This window comes from Oncorhynchus mykiss, chromosome 10, assembly GCF_013265735.2.
Source record: "Oncorhynchus mykiss isolate Arlee chromosome 10, USDA_OmykA_1.1, whole genome shotgun sequence".
NCBI lineage: Eukaryota > Metazoa > Chordata > Actinopteri > Salmoniformes > Salmonidae > Oncorhynchus > Oncorhynchus mykiss.
The window spans coordinates 9,811,108-9,829,143 of NC_048574.1; the positions used below are offsets into that span (position 1 = coordinate 9,811,108).

At 44.1% G+C, this 18,036-nt stretch overlaps 2 protein-coding genes across 19 annotated transcripts in view; both read right to left on the reverse strand.

Annotated features, from left to right (window-relative positions):
• afap1l1b (actin filament associated protein 1-like 1b) overlaps window positions 1-12,902 on the reverse strand; it is a 37,382-nt gene extending 24,480 nt beyond the window's left edge. Inside the window, exons 1-2 of one of the 15 annotated variants that reach the window (XM_036989659.1) lie at window positions 10,563-12,902; window positions 8,169-10,526 (exon numbers count right to left, since the gene is read on the reverse strand). In XM_036989659.1, the coding sequence (XP_036845554.1) occupies window positions 8,169-8,226 (58 nt within the window). In that variant the 5' untranslated portion in view covers window positions 8,227-10,526; window positions 10,563-12,902. Of the gene's footprint in view, window positions 1-8,168 lie in introns of all 15 variants that reach the window. The other 14 variants (XM_036989660.1, XM_036989661.1, XM_036989657.1 and 11 more) reach the window with 14 other exon arrangements.
• Window positions 8,437-18,036, reverse strand: part of LOC110534842 (actin-binding LIM protein 3) — a 122,038-nt gene continuing 112,438 nt past the window's right edge. For all 4 annotated transcript variants that reach the window (XM_036989672.1, XM_036989673.1, XM_036989671.1 and 1 more), the window contains 5 exons: window positions 16,673-16,731; window positions 16,461-16,521; window positions 16,345-16,352; window positions 13,200-13,280; window positions 8,437-13,051 (listed from right to left, as the gene is read on the reverse strand). In XM_036989672.1, coding sequence (XP_036845567.1) covers window positions 12,938-13,051; window positions 13,200-13,280; window positions 16,345-16,352; window positions 16,461-16,521; window positions 16,673-16,731 — 323 coding nt within the window. In that variant the 3' untranslated portion in view covers window positions 8,437-12,937. The remainder of the gene's footprint in view (window positions 13,052-13,199; window positions 13,281-16,344; window positions 16,353-16,460; window positions 16,522-16,672; window positions 16,732-18,036) is intronic.

The following is an 18,036-nucleotide window of genomic DNA, read 5'->3' on the forward strand; positions in this document are numbered from 1 at the left end:
CCACTGCCTTCATCCTTTCACATTATTAGACCTCTGCTTCGTATAAAAGATCTGCTGATCTCTGAGTCTTAAATGGTATCACATTACTCTATATTTACTTTCTGTCCAGTGGTAGGCTCTCCAGACCAGAGCTTAGTGAGACGTCTCTGCACACAACAAATGGTCTGTAGTCTAGGAGGAGAGAGAGCTATGTGGTCTGGTTTGACCTGCCATGTCCTCCCTACGGGGCAGTGCACGGCCAAGGACAGGCTCTCGCTGAAGATGCACATCAGCTGTTGTGGCGAGAGGCTTGCTGTTCATCACACTCACCGAGGGCTGAGGAATGACTCATAGAGAGGGCCTTTGTGCACCCAGAGCCTGGTCATATGGAGACCACATGGGAGGGAGGGTGAAATTCAAAAAGTTGGACTGGGTCAATCACAGATCTGAGAGAGACAACAGGCCACAGCACTGAGAGGGGGGGAAAGGACAGAGTCTAGGAGGATGACATTGTCATTACATAGCAATGATTCCACAGCACTTCAGGAAATCAAAGGCAGTGAGGACAGACGTGGCTCGAGTCTGTTGAGTCCATTCCTCCATGCATTATAAAGACAAGTTCCAGAGATACCGCATGAGAACATCCATCTCCCAGAGGAGGTCTAGGTTTCAACTGGTCAGTGGGACTTTATGTCATCAGGGAGTCTACTAAAAATGTACTTTGGCCACACCCACATTGTCAAGACGCCACCGCCACATTGTCAAGACGCCACACCCACATTGTCAAGACGCCACACCCACATGACAGGACGCCACACCCACATTGTCAAGACGCCACCGCCACATGACAAGATAAACACACCATAGACTCGTTTTACCCTCTGCGTTGTTATTGTGCATGTCTCAGTTTCATTCAGGATGCTGCTCTGCCAATATTTCAACACGGAACTGTTTATTTAGAGGAAAACACAAGCTGCACATCAACAGGAAATTGATGACAATGCTCTGCAGAGGCCAGCCCCGGACCTTCTCTGTCTGGAGGCTCAGACATGATAGAAACTACCGGACCTTCTCTGTCTGGAGGGTCAGAGTGATAGAAACTACCGGACCTCCTCTGTCTGGAGGCTCAGACATGATAGAAACTACCGGACCTTCTCTGTCTGGAGGGTCAGAGTGATAGAAACTACCGGACCTTCTCTGTCTGGAGGCTCAGACATGATAGAAACTACCGGACCTTCTCTGTCTGGAGGGTCAGAGTGATAGAAACTACCGGACCTTCTCTGTCTGGAGGCTCAGACATGATAGAAACTACCGGACCTTCTCTGTCTGGAGGGTCAGACTGATAGAAACTACCGGACCTCCTATGTCTGGAGGCTCAGACTGATAGAAACTACCGGACCTCCTCTGTCTGGAGGCTCAGACATGATAGAAACTACCGGACCTCCTCTGTCTGGAGGGTCAGACTGATAGAAACTACCGGACCTCCTCTGTCTGGAGGGTCAGACTGATAGAAACTACCGGACCTTCTCTGTCTGGAGGGTCAGACATGATAGAAACTACCGGACCTCCTCTGTCTGGAGGCTCAGACATGATAGAAACTACCGGACCTCCTCTGTCTGGAGGGTCAGACTGATAGAAACTACCGGACCTTCTCTGTCTGGAGGCTCAGACTGATAGAAACTACCGGACCTCCTCTGTCTGGAGGCTCAGACATGATAGAAACTACCGGACCTCCTCTGTCTGGAGGGTCAGACTGATAGAAACTACCGGACCTCCTCTGTCTGGAGGCTCAGACATGATAGAAACTACCGGACCTTCTCTGTCTGGAGGCTCAGACTGATAGAAACTACCGGACCTTCTCTGTCTGGAGGCTCAGACTGATAGAAACTACCGGACCTCCTCTGTCTGGAGGCTCAGATATGATAGAAACTACCGGACCTTCTCTGTCTGGAGGGTCAGACTGACCCCAAGAGAGAATAATTGTCCTAATACTCGCTCCCCGCTTTTCCCTCACAAAACTTGTTTTAGACCTTATACTGCCTGAGTATTGAAGAGATACAAGAGTGTGTGTGTGCACATGTTTCTTGTCTGCGTTGGTGTTGTGTAGAGACTCCTTGACTGAAGACCCAGTAATGAGACCTAGGTCAGGCCATCATGGGAGTCATAGTTACAGAAAAACAACCCAAACTGCTCTACAGGATGGTTGTGAAATGACTTTTCTGGGGCATTTTGAGAGAGTTGGAGGGAGTTCAAATAACTCATAAAATCTCTCTCTCTCTAACAGCTCTGTCTTTTATCGCTATTCTATGACCTTGGCTATCCGTGACATTCCGAGGTTAGAGAAAGGTCAGTTCAGCTCAACTCCCATCTACGACCATAGTAAAATCCCAGCCCAGTCAGTCTCTCAGCTTTCCCCTGCTAGGGCCCTGACCTTGGGGGGGGGGGGGGGGGGGGGGGCAGCACACAGAGTGCCCCTTTAGACGGGCAGCTTTGATTTCCACTCAACAGGCCCCGGAGTCAAACTGTGGCGGGCCACTCTCAGACAAAGACCATTTCAGCTCTTACATCCCTATTCATAATCAACATAAGTCTGATTTCACTCTGCCGTTACACATGTGTATGTATGTATATATATATATACACACACACACACACACATATATATATATATATAGTTGAGGTCAGAAGTTTACATACACCTTTGCCAAATACATTTAAACTCAGTTTTCACAATTCCTGACATTTAATCCTAGTAAAAATTCCCTGTCATAGATCACATAGGATCACAACATTATTTTAAGAATGTGAAATGTCAGAATAATAGTAAAGAGAATTATTTATTTCAGCTTTTATTTATTTCATCACATTCCCAGTGGGTCAGAAGTTTACATACATTCAATTAGTATTTGGTAGCATTGCCTTTAAATTGTTAAATTGTTGTTGCTCGCACACACTTTTTCAGTTCCATAGGCTTGAGGTCAGGGCTTTGTGATGGCCACTCCAATACCTTGACTTTGTTGTCCTTAAGCCATTTGCCACAACTTTGGAAGTATGCTTGTGGTCATTGTCCATCTGGAAGACCCATTTGCAACCAAGCTTTAACTTCCTGATGTCTTGAGATGTTGCTTCAATACATCCACAGTTGCAAACCGTAGTCTGGCTTTTTTTATGGCGGTTTTGGAGCAGTGGCTTCTTCCTTGCTGGGCGGCCTTTCAGGATATGTCGATATAGGACTTGTTTTACTGTGGATTGAGATACTTTTGTAACCGTTTCCTCCAGCATCATCACAAGGTCCTTTGCTGTTGTTCAGGGATTGATTTGCACTTTTCACACCAAAGTACGTTCATCTCTAGGAGACAGAACGCGTCTCCTTCCTTGGCGGTGTGATGGCTGCGTGGTCCCATGGTGTTTATACTTGCGTACTATTGTTTGTACAGATGAACGTGATACCTTCAGGCATTTGGAAATTGCTCCCAAGGATGAACCAGACTTGTGGAGGTCTACAATTTTGTTTTCTGAGGTCTTGGCTGATTTCCCCATGGTAGACCTTGAAATACATCCACAGGTACACCTTCAATTGACTCAAATTATGTCAATTAGCCTATCAGAAGCTTCTAAAGCCATGACATCATTTTCTGGGATTTTCCAAGCTGTTTAAAGGCACAGTCAACTTAGTGTATGTAAACTTCTGACCCACTGGAATTGTGATACAGGGAATTATAAGTGAAATAACAATTGTTAACAATTGTTGGAAAAATGACTTGTGTCGTTGCACAAAGTAGATGTCCTGACTGACTTGCCAAAACTATAGTTTGTTAATAAGAAATGTGTGGAGACGAGTTGAAAAACGAGTTTTAATGACTCCAACCTAAGTGTATGTAAACTTCCGACTTCAACTGTATGTGTGTGAGTGAGTGAGAAAGAGAGAGATGCTGTTGGTCAGTCTGGTCTCAGCAGGCATTCCAGTGCGTGAGACAGACAGTGTTAGGCCTGTGTGGCCCATCAGGCCTTATGAGCAGCAGAAGACTGGGGGCTTTGTCTCTGCGTCACAGGGTATTTATAGGAGTGTGTCATGTACAGGGCTCAGAGAAGGGTCTTAATCCAGACCCACTCAATGTCTCCTCCACAATATCCACCAAAATACTGTACAACTCTGTCAGAATTCACCTACCCTGTGCACTGACGTTTGGTGTATATTCTATAAGTAGGAGGCCTTTTTCTCTAATCAGGCCACGTGGTTGGGTTTGGGGGGGCAGGACCACTGTGAGTTCTGTTACACAGATTGTCATAGGAAGAAATTATACTCATTCAGCAGATTCAGAAGGAAAGACCTTTCCATAAACCACAGAATCCTATACTGATGTTTGAAAATTGTATATTTTCATACCCCACAGAGCAGATCACACTCGGTATACATGACTAAATCAACAAGCACTATAAATGTTTACCCAAAGCCCTCATCCTGTGAGACATCTCGTCCACTTTTACATCCAAGTTAAACACAGCTCTGCTTTGATGTGTCGTTACATGAATATGTATTGACGTTCCCCAAGTGAATGTGCACTTCTCTCAGTGTGTAGTTGGAGATCTTTGTGTCAAGCTTCTTTGATTTGGATCAAATCCACACACGGATAACATGAATCACATATTTATTGTAATGGGACATATGGTGGGAGTGATTGTTTAGTTATTAATGTTTTCCATATGTTAATGACTGCACCTCTCTAAATGTCTTCCAAAGAGGAACAATAAGTCTTTGAGCTCAGAGCAGGTTGTAAAATATAGCAAGGAGAACAAGAATAATGTTCTGAAGTCTTGAATGAGTCATATTCCTAGCCAACACCCGCAAAGACTTCTCCCCTAAACTGTCCCACAGGTAGGGAGGTACTAACCGGTAACGAAACCTAACTAGCCTAATGATATATATATATATATATATATATTTTTTACACTCTTCGTCTTTGGGTTCTAGGGTCAGTAACCTGAATGAATGTGTGCATTTATGTGAGAAATCAGCGTATGTGTTGAATGTACATGTGCCAAGGGAGACCACAACATTGGTTCAGGGCCAGCCCTGTCTCTCCCAACCCTACCTTGGTTCAGGGCCAGCCCTGTCTCTCCCAACCCTACCTTGGTTCAGGGCCAGCCCTGTCTCTCCCATCCCTACCTTGGTTCAGGGCCAGCCCTGTCTCTCCCAACCCTACCTTGGTTCAGGGCCAGCCCTGTCTCTCCCATCCCTACCTTGGTTCACGGCCAGCTCTGTTTCTCCCATCCCTACCTTGGTTCAGGGCCAGCCCTGTCTCTCCCAACCCTACCTTGGTTCAGGGCCAGCCCTGTCTCTCCCATCCCTACCTTGGTTCAGGGCCAGCCCTGTCTCTCCCAACCCTACCTTGGTTCAGGGCCAGCCCTGTCTCTCCCATCCCTACCTTGGTTCAGGGCCAGCTCTGTCTCTCCCATCCCTACCTTGGTTCAGGGCCAGCTCTGTCTCTCCCATCCCTACCTTGGTTCAGGGCCAGCTCTGTCTCTCCCATCCCTACCTTGGTTCAGGGCCAGCTCTGTCTCTCCCATCCCTACCTTGGTTCAGGGCCAGCCCTGTCTCTCCCATCCCTACCTTGGTTCAGGGCCAGCCCTGTCTCTCCCATCCCTACCTTGGTTCAGGGCCAGCCCTGTCTCTCCCATCCCTACCTTGGTTCAGGGCCAGCCCTGTCTCTCCCATCCCTACCTTGGTTCAGGGCCAGCTCTGTCTCTCCCATCCCTACCTTGGTTCAGGGCCAGCTCTGTCTCTCCCATCCCTACCTTGGTTCAGGGCCAGCTCTGTCTCTCCCATCCCTACCTTGGTTCAGGGCCAGCCCTGTCTCTCCCAACCCTACCTTAGTTCAGGGCCAGCTCTGTCTCTCCCATCCCTACCTTGGTTCAGGGCCAGCCCTGTCTCTCCCATCCCTACCTTGGTTCAGGGCCAGCCCTGTCTCTCCCATCCCTACCTTGGTTCAGGGCCAGCTCTGTCTCTCCCATCCCTACCTTGGTTCAGGGCCAGCTCTGTCTCTCCCATCCCTACCTTGGTTCAGGGCCAGCCCTGTCTCTCCCATCCCTAACTTGGTTCAGGGCCAGCCCTGTTTCTCCCATCCCTACCTTAGATCAGGGCCAGCCCTGTTTCTCCCATCCCTACCTTAGATCAGGGCCAGCCCTGTCTCTCCCATCCCTACCTTGGTTCAGAGCCAGCTCTGTTTCTCCCATCCCTACCTTGGTTCAGGGCCAGCCCTGTCTCTCCCATCCCTACCTTGGTTCAGGGCCAGCCCTGTCTCTCCCATCCCTACCTTGGTTCAGGGCCAGCCCTGTCTCTCCCATCCCTACCTTGGTTCAGGGCCAGCTCTGTCTCTCCCATCCCTACCTTGGTTCAGGGCCAGCCCTGTCTCTCCCATCCTTACCTTGGTTCAGGGCCAGCCCTGTTTCTCCCATCCCTACCTTAGATCAGGGCCAGCCCTGTCTCTCCCAACCCTACCTTGGTTCAGGGCCAGCCCTGTCTCTCCCATCCCTACCTTGGTTCAGGGCCAGCTCTGTCTCTCCCATCCCTACCTTGGATCAGGGCCAGCCCTGTCTCTCCCATCCCTACCTTGGTTCAGGGCCAGCCCTGTCTCTCCCATCCCTACCTTGGTTCAGGGCCAGCCCTGTCTCTCTTGACCTCTTGGTTGGCCAGTCCAAGCGGATTGTTATTTGTTCAGATGGTGACGAAACATCAATATGTACAAAAAGGAAGCTACAAGGAGGCATGCCCACACAGATTCAAAACCAAACGAAAGGCCTCATGGCCACTAAACCAACCAGCAACCTCACAGCTCTCCAAGCTGGCACTCTGACTGGCGGCACCTGAAGTGCTTATTAAACAGGCTCAGCACCAGGACAAGGTTGCTGTTGCTCCTCCCTGGAAGAATGGAGTGTGGAAGTGGAACCTGGATCACGTGTTTGTCTATGTCCTAACACTAATCTTCCCACCATAACATAACTCTCCATCCTGTCTCATGCTACCAGGTTCTGTTGAGCTAGTGTACAGAGGAGAGCCCGTGGGAACTGAATGTAGTTCTCCGAACTAAATGACTAAAACACAAATGTGCAAAGACAGTACAGGCCAGGGAATGTAGTGTAGCTAGAACATAGCTTAGCAAAGCACATTAGATATGCAACATGTAAGTCACTGAGGAATGCGTGTCTTTGTGCTTCGTCTGCCTATTTTGTCAATGAGGCATTAAGAGGGACAGAAATAATTTATTTAAATGTAGCTTAGGAGATGCATGTAACACACACACACACACACACACACACACACACACACACACACACACACACACACACACATATACACACACACACACACAGGATAGAAACAAACAGCATACATGGCTAATGGGTGTTTTTTCCTGGTGTTTGTGCATGGGGCATGCAGCTGGACTGACATCCTGGATGCAGAGTGAGGTAGTTAGTTTTCACCCGAGTCATAAATAGTCATCCTTGGCCTTCAACTAGCAGAACACAGAGGACAGGCGGTAGAGAGAGGAAGGGGAAGACTAGGAAACACTGATAGGTCAAGGTCCATAACAATGATGCAGAGTAGGATGAGAGGTGGACACAGGATGCATTATAATAACACAGCAAAAAAAGATAACGGTTTTCTCCTAAACTGGGCATTTATTATTCAAATTATAACAATACATTTGTTAAAAACATCGAAATAAAAATAACATTTTAATATTATGTATAGGCTATTTGAAAATTTTATTTCCAAGTATGAAAAAACGGTTTTTGTAATTTTCTAAAAAAAAATCTCTCAAAGCCCTCTGATAAAAATAAATAAATAATCAATTTCTCCCTCTGTGCATTCTGATGCGCAGACAGAGACCCAGACACTCCGCGCTTCCAGCGCAGCTTCCCACAGGTACTCTGTCAGCTTCAGATTGCATCACTTCCCTGAAACAAGCCGATATCTTGTTCAATTCACACAGCATGTCTGCACCGATTTAACTTTACTACGATATACTGCATCAATTAATCAACAATAGAGGCATCAACCCCGATATGTCAGTTACAGAGATAGGTAGAGAGACATGTCCAAACTTTCCTTCAATAGTTTACTAATACTTCAACAGTTTTCGCTATTCATTTCACGCCATTGCGTTAGAAATAGTACAGTTACTTACAGTTAACACTACTGGTATCCATGTGTGTTTTCCAATCCGCTTCTTCTTTGACGTTCATTTATTTTGCACAAGTTTGCGCAGCAGTAGGCTACACGACGTGGACCCATGTGTGGCGTAAGTGACACACAAAAATGAGTCAGTCACAGACGCGAGTTTACCTCATCTGCTCGCTCTCACAGGGTCCTAGCGCTAGTTTAAAATACATCTAATTGGCTACTGTGCTACACACGATGACATCACCTTAGTACAATCAACACAGACAAATATCCACATGTAAACTGCTTTAATTTAAATAAAATATGTACATCATTTGTTGAGCAGTAGTTCTGACATTGAAATAAATAATATGCAGATTGCTTTGTACAGTTACAAAATGAAAACATACATTTAACCGTCTCCCAAACCTTTTATAATGGATATAGATTCAAAAATGAGATTGTGAATTCTGGAAGTACTGTATGTACATTATTGACCAGTATTGCTGTTAGTATTGTAAATATCTATGATAACTTGCGACTCTCTCTCTCTCTCACACACACACACACACACACACACACACACACACACACACATAAAACAAACAGCCATTACAAAGATGACAGTAAGAGTTATTTATACTAAATGACTGCTGCTAGTCAGTATGACTAATATGAGTCTGATAAAGGCAGTGCTGTATACACTAACAATCAGAACTATCTCTTCCTATGATGCACAACCTCATACCAGACCATCCAAATACAACTGAAAGAAAAAGGACAGCTTTGCATGTAGGCTACCAAGAATATTGTATGATCTATTGGATTACTAGGAGTCACCTCTTCAAAACCCAACAGGAGATAACTAGGAGTCACCTCTTCAAAACCCAACTGGAGATAACTAGGAGTCACCTCTTCAAAACCCAACAGGAGATAACTAGGGGTCACATCCTCAAAACCCAACAGGAGATAACTAGGAGTCACCTCTTCAAAACCCAACAGGAGATAACTAGGAGTCACGTCTTCAAAACCCAACAGGAGATAACTAGGAGTCACGTCTTCAAAACCCAACAGGAGATAACTAGGAGTCACGTCTTCAAAACCCAACAGGAGATAACTCGGAGTCACCTCTTCAAAACCCAACAGGAGATAACTAGGAGTCACCTCTTCAAAACCCAACAGGAGATAACTAGGAGTCACCTCTTCAAAACCCAACAGGAGTCACCTCATCAAAACCCAACAGGAGATAACTAGGAGTCACCTCTTCAAAACCCAACAGGAGATAACTAGGAGTCACGTCTTCAAAACCCAACAGGAGATAACTAGGAGTCACGTCTTCAAAACCCAACAGGAGATAACTAGGAGTCACGTCTTCAAAACCCAACAGGAGATAACTAGGAGTCACCTCTTCAAAACCCAACAGGAGATAACTAGGAGTCACCTCTTCAAAACCCAACAGGAGATAACTAGGAGTCACCTCTTCAAAACCCAACAGGAGATAACTAGGAGTCACCTCTTCAAAACCCAACAGGAGATAACTAGGAGTCACCTCTTCAAAACCCAACAGGAGTCACCTCATCAAAACCCAACAGGAGATAACTAGGAGTCACCTCTTCAAAACCCAACAGGAGATAACTAGGAGTCACCTCTTCAAAACCCAACAGGAGTCACCTCATCAAAACCCAACAGGAGATAACTAGGAGTCACCTCTTCAAAACCCAACAGGAGATAACTAGGAGTCACGTCTTCAAAACCCAACAGGAGATAACTAGGAGTCACCTCTTCAAAACCCAACAGGAGATAACTAGGAGTCACCTCTTCAAAACCCAACAGGAGTCACCTCATCAAAACCCAACAGGAGATAACTAGGAGTCACCTCTTCAAAACCCAACAGGAGATAACTAGGAGTCACGTCTTCAAAACCCAACAGGAGATAACTAGGAGTCACCTCTTCAAAACCCAACAGGAGTCACCTCATCAAAACCCAACAGGAGATAACTAGGAGTCACCTCTTCAAAACCCAACAGGAGTCACCTCATCAAAACCCAACAGGAGATAACTAGGAGTCACCTCTTCAAAACCCAACAGGAGATAACTAGGAGTCACGTCTTCAAAACCCAACAGGAGATAACTAGGAGTCACCTCTTCAAAACCCAACAGGAGTCACCTCATCAAAACCCAACAGGAGATAACTAGGAGTCACCTCTTCAAAACCCAACAGGAGATAACTAGGAGTCACGTCTTCAAAACCCAACAGGAGATAACTAGGAGTCACCTCTTCAAAACCCAACAGGAGTCACCTCATCAAAACCCAACAGGAGATAACTAGGAGTCACCTCTTCAAAACCCAACAGGAGATAACTAGGAGTCACCTCTTCAAAACCTAACAGGAGATAACTAGGAGTCACCTCTTCAAAACCCAGCAGGATAATGTTTTGTTCTACTGTATGCACACTATAGTGTATTCTTTAGCAACCAGTAATCATTTCACACCCCTAAGTTGATTTAGATCGCACTGTATGAAACTAAAACTAAAACAAATTATATCAGGACCCTTGTTGTCATTTGGACTGGTATCCACATAGACCAATCAGGACAATTCCATCAAATCAATTCCACTTCAACATCCATAAAAATTCCATCACCTCAATTCCTTCCCGTCTCACCTCGATTCCTTCCCTCCTCACCTTGGTATTGTTCAAGGAAGAGTTCATTCAATCCCTTTCAGTTGTAATCTAATTCAGAACCATTCCTCTATTTCATCTCTAATCCAGATTTCTGGTCTCCGATCCCTTCAATCCACTTTCCTCCACAGGCAGATTCCATCTAATTAATGTATATCTCTATTCATTATCTCTGTCTCCATGTGTTGAGTTAGAATCAGGTCATGTCTCCCCATGAAGAGTCAGTCACGTCAGCTTTTATCCTCACTACAATCCCAGCTCTGAATACAATTCAAGATCCAATCATAACATGATATTCCATTACTGTAAATGAAACCCTTTGGTTCAATTGAAATTGATAAGATTAAATAATCCAAAACTCCAACACATACATTACATTGTTTGGATCCTTCCCGTCAATTTAGTAAAACAATCAACTGCTAGTACGTAGACAAAAGCCTGGTCTTATATTCTCTGGAAACGTGCATTCAGTGTGTTTAAAGTGGAGCTGAACTTCCTGATTTGGCCTCATTTTTTGGCTTGGTCATTAAGAAGGCCATGACTGAAGCCAAACGGGGGGGTTAAAGTGGGTGTCTTTTGTGTGTGTGTTCCCACGTAGCAAAGATTGTCTATTATATTGACAAGATAGTCGATTGACCGCTCTAACAATGGAAATACATGTCCTCAAAGACAGAAAGCAGGTGGGAGTAGGCGAAATCAGGTGGGACCATTCTAGCCAATGAGAGGGTAGATACGTGTGCGAACAAGAGGCCATAGTGATAGATGGACTCATCTTTGTATTTGTGCCATTATAGTGTCTGTGACAGCCTAAAAGGCGCTGCCCATGCTATCTTCATTTTAAAGTAGTACATTTTCTTCTTTTTTAAAAATGTGGAGCTATCAATATTTTAAATGATTGTTCCATGTACATTGTGTAATTTACTGATTGTCTTTAACTAGCCCCATAGGGATTTCAAATGTCAAACCACATTGAAATAAACCCAAGTCAAGGAAAACGGTTAGGGTACCCTTCATTCTGTTAGGGTACCCTTCATTCTGTTAGGGTACCCTTCATTCCGTGACATAACAATTTTTCTATTATCTCGCAAATCTCTGATTTTGGATGAGACTGACTTTATGACCAAAACTATCCTATTTTACACTTTGTAGTAAATTTTAACACTTGAATAAATTATTTTGACTCATATCGATGCCACATAGGCTGTTTTCAAAAAGAGAAGTTGCTTTTTAGGGACAGTCGCTCTTTAAGCATGTTGCTATCTAAAACAAAAACAACACAAGCAAACAAACTAATTGGTTCTTAATATAGTTGTATTACTTTGGTTTTTCAGTAAACACACAATGATCCACACATTTTCTTAAACCGTACTACCACAATACATCGATCTAGCCTTTCACTCCGCGGGGGACCCTTGCTCTATTAAGAAATACAACATTTTAGTCTCAATGTAAAAAATAAATAAATAAAAGTCTGAATGAAACAATATATTTAGAGTAAAGAAAGCAAGGACAGAGTTTAACTGGTAGAACGTTCTGTTTGGACAGTTTGCTGGTGTTCTCTTTCCTGCTTGATCATAAGATAATGTCTCAGAGCTCTCCAAACCTGCAACCTGAAAAGGGTTCAAATCTGCTATAACCTCATGACGTGACAGCCATGAACTATAGTTAAACTCCTCCTAATAAAGCAAACGCATAATACTGGAAGCATAGGCAGAACTAGCCTGGTCTAGTTCTCCCACAAACAGACATGGCTCAGGGGGAGGAGCCTGTTACTCCTCTTTTTCCAGAGATATATTATTGATGTATAGACTCAGGCTGGCTGGATTTCTCTGGCTCGGAGGATGTCCTGGAACAACAGAACTATATCATTACAACTCATTCTATTTCTCTGGCTCAGAGGATGTCCTGGAACAACAGAACTATATCATTACAACTCATTCTATTTCTATGGCTAGAACCCAAGCTGGTTTTAGTTCTGGTTCTGCTGTGACTCTGACCTGATGGATCGAGGACTACCCAGACTGGTTATTATGGCTCTCAGTGAGGACTCAGGCCCCTCTAACGTTAAGCCCAGCAGGCTGCTATACTGAGCTTCTACAGTCTGATCCTTTCAGAACAGTCGGACTTGTTTCTTGAGCTCGTTTCTCTTCCACAGTGCCAGCCGGTCAAAATCAGGCATAGTCATCCTAAACACCCGGTAGAAGTCCTCAGGAGACAGGTGGCGCTGGCAAAGAGAGATTACACACAGGTTAGTGTTGTTGCAGACATTGTCATAACCAACTCAGAAATGGAAATACAATTGACTTACCATATAGCATGTGCAGTGAGAGGTGTTCATTACTTGCATGTTAACAAACCTGCGAGAAACTCACCTCTAGCCTGGCTCTGTCCACGTCATTGGGGGGCTGGTTCTGCCTCCTTATGGTGACCACCAACACATCATATGGGTAGATCTGAGGGAGGAATGGTTGTGAGGAAAACATGGAATGATTTTAGTCATACATTCACCTGTACTTCCTCTGACAACAATCACACTTCCTGGTTCTGACCTGAGGTTAATACTAAAGGTAAGATAGGATGGACACTAGTTGACTGTTCAGTCGGGACAACGTTCTCCATATCTCTCTCGGAATGGCTTTGAACCTCCTTCCCTGTCCAGACCTAATTTCCAGGTGAGTGGACCTGGGGTGAACCCGTCTCCTGAGAGGAGCAGAGGAGACTCTTATCTCTGTGACACTATGGACAAGGTCAATTCCTGTTGTAGGAAGTGTCCCGCCAGCCCAGACTTCCTCATAGAGACATAGGGAGAATCTCAATTGCATACAGCAGGTAGCCTAGCGGTTAGAGTGTTGGGCCAGGAACCGAAATGATTCTGTTTTGAATAAAGGAGCTGTAAAGGTGAAAAATCTAATTTGTTCTTGAGAAAGGCACTTCGTCATAATTTACTCCAGGGGTGCCGTACTATTATGGCTGACCCTGTAAAACAACACAATTCACTGCAACAATTTGGTATAGGTTTCCTCAATATCCTATTCTAGTGTTCTCTACTAGTGTTCTCATCAAGTGGTCTCTACTAGTGGTCTCTTCTAGTGTTCTCATCAAGTGGTCTCTACTAGTGGTCTCTTCTAGTGTTCTCATCAAGTGGTCTCTACTAGTGTTCTCTACTAGTGGTCTCTTCTAGTGTTCACTACTAGTGTTCTCTACCAGTGTCCTCTTCTAGTGGTCTCTACGAGTGTTCTCTACTAGTGTTCTCTATCAGTGTTCTCATCAAGTGGTCTCTACTAGTGTTCTCTACTAGTGGTCTCTTCTAGTGTTCACTACTAGTGTTCTCTACCAGTGTCCTCTTCTAGTGGTCTCTACCAGTGTCCTCTTCTAGTGTTCTCTACTAGTGTTCTCATCAAGTGGTCTCTACTAGTGGTCTCTTCTAATGGTCTCTACGAGTGTTCTCTACCAGTGTCCTCTTCTAGTGTTCTCTACGAGTGTTCTCTACTAGTGTTCTCTACCAGTGTCCTCTTCTAGTGGTCTCTACTAGTGGTCTCTTCTAGTGTTCTCTACCAGTGTCCTCTTCTAGTGTTCTCTACGAGTGTTCTCTACTAGTGTTCTCTACGAGTGTTCTCTACTAGTGTTCTCTACGAGTGTTCTCTACTAGTGTTCTCTACCAGTGTCCTCTTCTAGTGGTCTCTACGAGTGGTCTCTTCTAGTGTTCTCTACGAGTGTTCTCTACTAGTGTTCTCTACCAGTGTCCTCTTCTAGTGGTCTCTACTAGTGGTCTCTTCTAGTGTTCTCTACTAGTGTTCTCATCAAGTGGTCTCTACTAGTGGTCTCTTCTAGTGGTCTCTTCTAGTGTTCTCTACTAGTGTTCTCATCAAGTGGTCTCTACGAGTGTTCTCTACCAGTGTCCTCTTCTAGTGTTCTCTACGAGTGTTCTCTACTAGTGTTCTCTACCAGTGTCCTCTTCTAGTGGTCTCTACTAGTGGTCTCTTCTAGTGTTCTCTACCAGTGTCCTCTTCTAGTGTTCTCTACGAGTGTTCTCTACTAGTGTTCTCTACGAGTGTTCTCTACTAGTGTTCTCTACGAGTGTTCTCTACTAGTGTTCTCTACCAGTGTCCTCTTCTAGTGGTCTCTACGAGTGGTCTCTTCTAGTGTTCTCTACGAGTGTTCTCTACTAGTGTTCTCTACCAGTGTCCTCTTCTAGTGTTCTCTACGAGTGTTCTCTACCAGTGTCCTCTTCTAGTGTTCTCTACGAGTGTTCTCTACTAGTGTTCTCTACCAGTGGTCTCTTCTAGTGTTCTCTACTAGTGTTCTCATCAAGTGGTCTCTACTAGTGGTCTCTTCTAGTGTTATTTTCTAGTGTTCTCTACTCGTGTTCTCTTCCAGTGTTCTCTTCTAGTGTTCTCTACTCGTGTTCTCTTCCAGTGTTCTCTTCTAGTGTTCTCTTCCAGTGTTCTCTTCTAGTGTTTTCTACTAGTTTTCTCTTCTATTGTTCTCTTCTAGTGTTCTCTACTAGTGTTACCTACTAGTGTTTCCTACTAGTGTTCTCTACAAGCGTTCTCTCCTAGCGTTCTCTTCTAGTGTTCTCTCCTAGCGTTCTCTCCTAGCGTTCTCTCCTAGCGTTCTCTATTCGTGTTCTCAACTCGTGTTCTCAACTCGTGTTCTCAACTCGTGTTGAACTTCTAGTGTTCTCTGCTAGTGTTCTCTTCTAGTGTTCTCTTCTAGTGTTCTCTACTAGTGTTCTCTTCTAGCGTTCTCTCCTAGCGTTCTCTATTCGTGTTCTCTACTCGTGTTCTCAACTCGTGTTCTCAACTCGTGTTGAACTTCTAGTGTTCTCTGCTAGTGTTCTCTTCTAGTGTCCTTTAGTAGTGTTCTCTACTAGTGTTCTCTTCTACTGTTCTCTAGTAGTGTTCTCTTCTAGTGGTCTCTATTAGTGGTCTCTACCAGTGTCCTCTTCTAGTGTTCTCTACTAGTGTTCTCTACTAGTGTTCTTTAGTAGTGTTCTATAGTAGTGTTCTCATCTAATGTTCTCTTCTAGTGTTCTCTAGTAATGTTCTCTACTAGTGTTCTCTACTAGTGTTCTATTCCAGTGGTCTATACTAGTGGTCTATACTAGCGGTCTCTTCTAGTGTTCTCTACTAGTGTTCTCTACCAGTGTCCTCTTCTAGTGGTCTCTTCTAGTGTTCTCTTCTAGTGTTCTTTAAAAGTGTTCTTTAGTAGTGATCTCTACTAAGTGTTCTCTTCTAATGTTATCTTCTAGTGTTATCTAGTAGTGTTCTCTACTAGTGGTCTCTTCTAGTGTTCTCTTCTAGTGTTCTCTTCTAGTGTTCTCTACTAGTGTTCTCTACTAGTGTTCTCTTTTAGTGTTCTCTACTAGTGTTCTCTACTAGTGTTCTCTTCTAGTGTTCTCTTCTAGTGTTCTCTACTAGTGTTCACTACTAGTGTTCTCTACTAGTGTTCTCTACAGCCAGCTTACATTTGGTTCAGTGATAGTCAGTTTGTTCATTAATTTGCGTAACATCTTACTTTGTATTCTGTAGAAAAAGAGAAAAAAAAGAGCTGATCACCACATTTATTCATATTCTCATTGGTTATGTAATTTGTAAGTGAAACTATTGAAAGGTAAAGCCACGATTGATTACCTCGGATTCCCCAGTTAACTGCACTGCTGCTGTCGTACTGGAAATAATCTGCACTCTGGGGCTGAAAGAGACAGACGACAAGAATAATTATTTTAGAGATACAAAAAAGTTATTGGTCTTTACTCTTGCTATGGGATGATTTGGGTCCACACAGGATCAATTTACAACGCCCACATCCTGTGACAACCCCCCGCCCCCATCAGGGAACTCACCCTGTGCAGTCCGTTCCTGCCATAGCCTGGCAACGAGGCTGACTTGGAGATGAAGGAGTCTGAAAGAGAAGAAACACGAGCATCCCAGCCGTTCAGCCTGGGACCTGACCCATACACTGCGTCCCAGCAGAACACCGCAGCACGACTCAGTAGAAACACTGTGAGGGATGGGCAAGTAGCAATCTCTAACCGATTGCAAATGCAAGGCGATAGAAGAGACAGCAGGGGGCGCTAACAGCAAACACAATGGAGAAGCCCTCTCTGTGATTTTCATTTACAGGCAATGAAATTACAAAGCAATGTCAAAGCCTGGAATATTATGTGCTGCATATTGCATTATTACATTGTTACGAAAAAGCGTCTGCTAAATGAATAAAATGTAAGAATGCCCCCCTCTACGATGCAACACGCACGCTTTATAATCCTTGTGTAAACAATCATCAGGATAATTGATCTCAGGCTCTTGAAATGGCATTTGTTATCAATGTAATGACCATTGTCCCAGACAGAGAACAATCATAGGGTGAAAGAGGAATGACTCAATCAATGTCAGTGGTGTGAAGTACTGCAGTAAAACTACTTGAATGTACTGCTTAAGTCGTTTTTTGGGGGGGTATTTGTAATTTACTATACTATTGATATTTTTGACAACTTCTACTTTTACTTCACTACATTCCTAAAGAAAATTATGTACTTCTTACTCCATACATTTACCCTGGCACCCAAAAGTACTCGTTACATTTTGAATGCTCAGCAGGACAGGGAAATGGTCCAATTCACACACTTATCAAGAGAACACCTCTGGTCATCCCTACTGCCTCAGATCTGGCCGACTCACTAAAACACATGCTTCGTATGTAAATTATGTCTGAGTGTTGGAGCTTGCCCCTGGCTATCAGAAAATAAACTGTAAAAAACAAGAAAATACACAGCCGTCTGTTTTGCTTAATATAAGGAATTTGAAACAATTTATAATTTATACTTTTAATACTTAGGTATATTTTTGCAATTACATTTACTTTTGAACGTAAGTATATTTCAAACCAATACTACTCAAGTAGTATTTTACTGAGGGACTTTTAACTTTTACTTGAGTCATTTTCTATTTATTTTACCTCAAGTGTGACAGTTGGATACTTTTCCACCACTGGTCAACATCAGACGAGAGACATTTTTTATTTCACCTTTATTTAACCAGGTAGGCTAGTTGAGAACACCTTTATTTAACCAGGTAGGCTAGTTGAGAACACCTTTATTTAACCAGGTAGGCTAGTTGAGAACACCTTTATTTAACCAGGTAGGCTAGTTGAGAACACCTTTATTTAACCAGGTAGACTAGTTGAGAACACCTTTATTTAACCAGG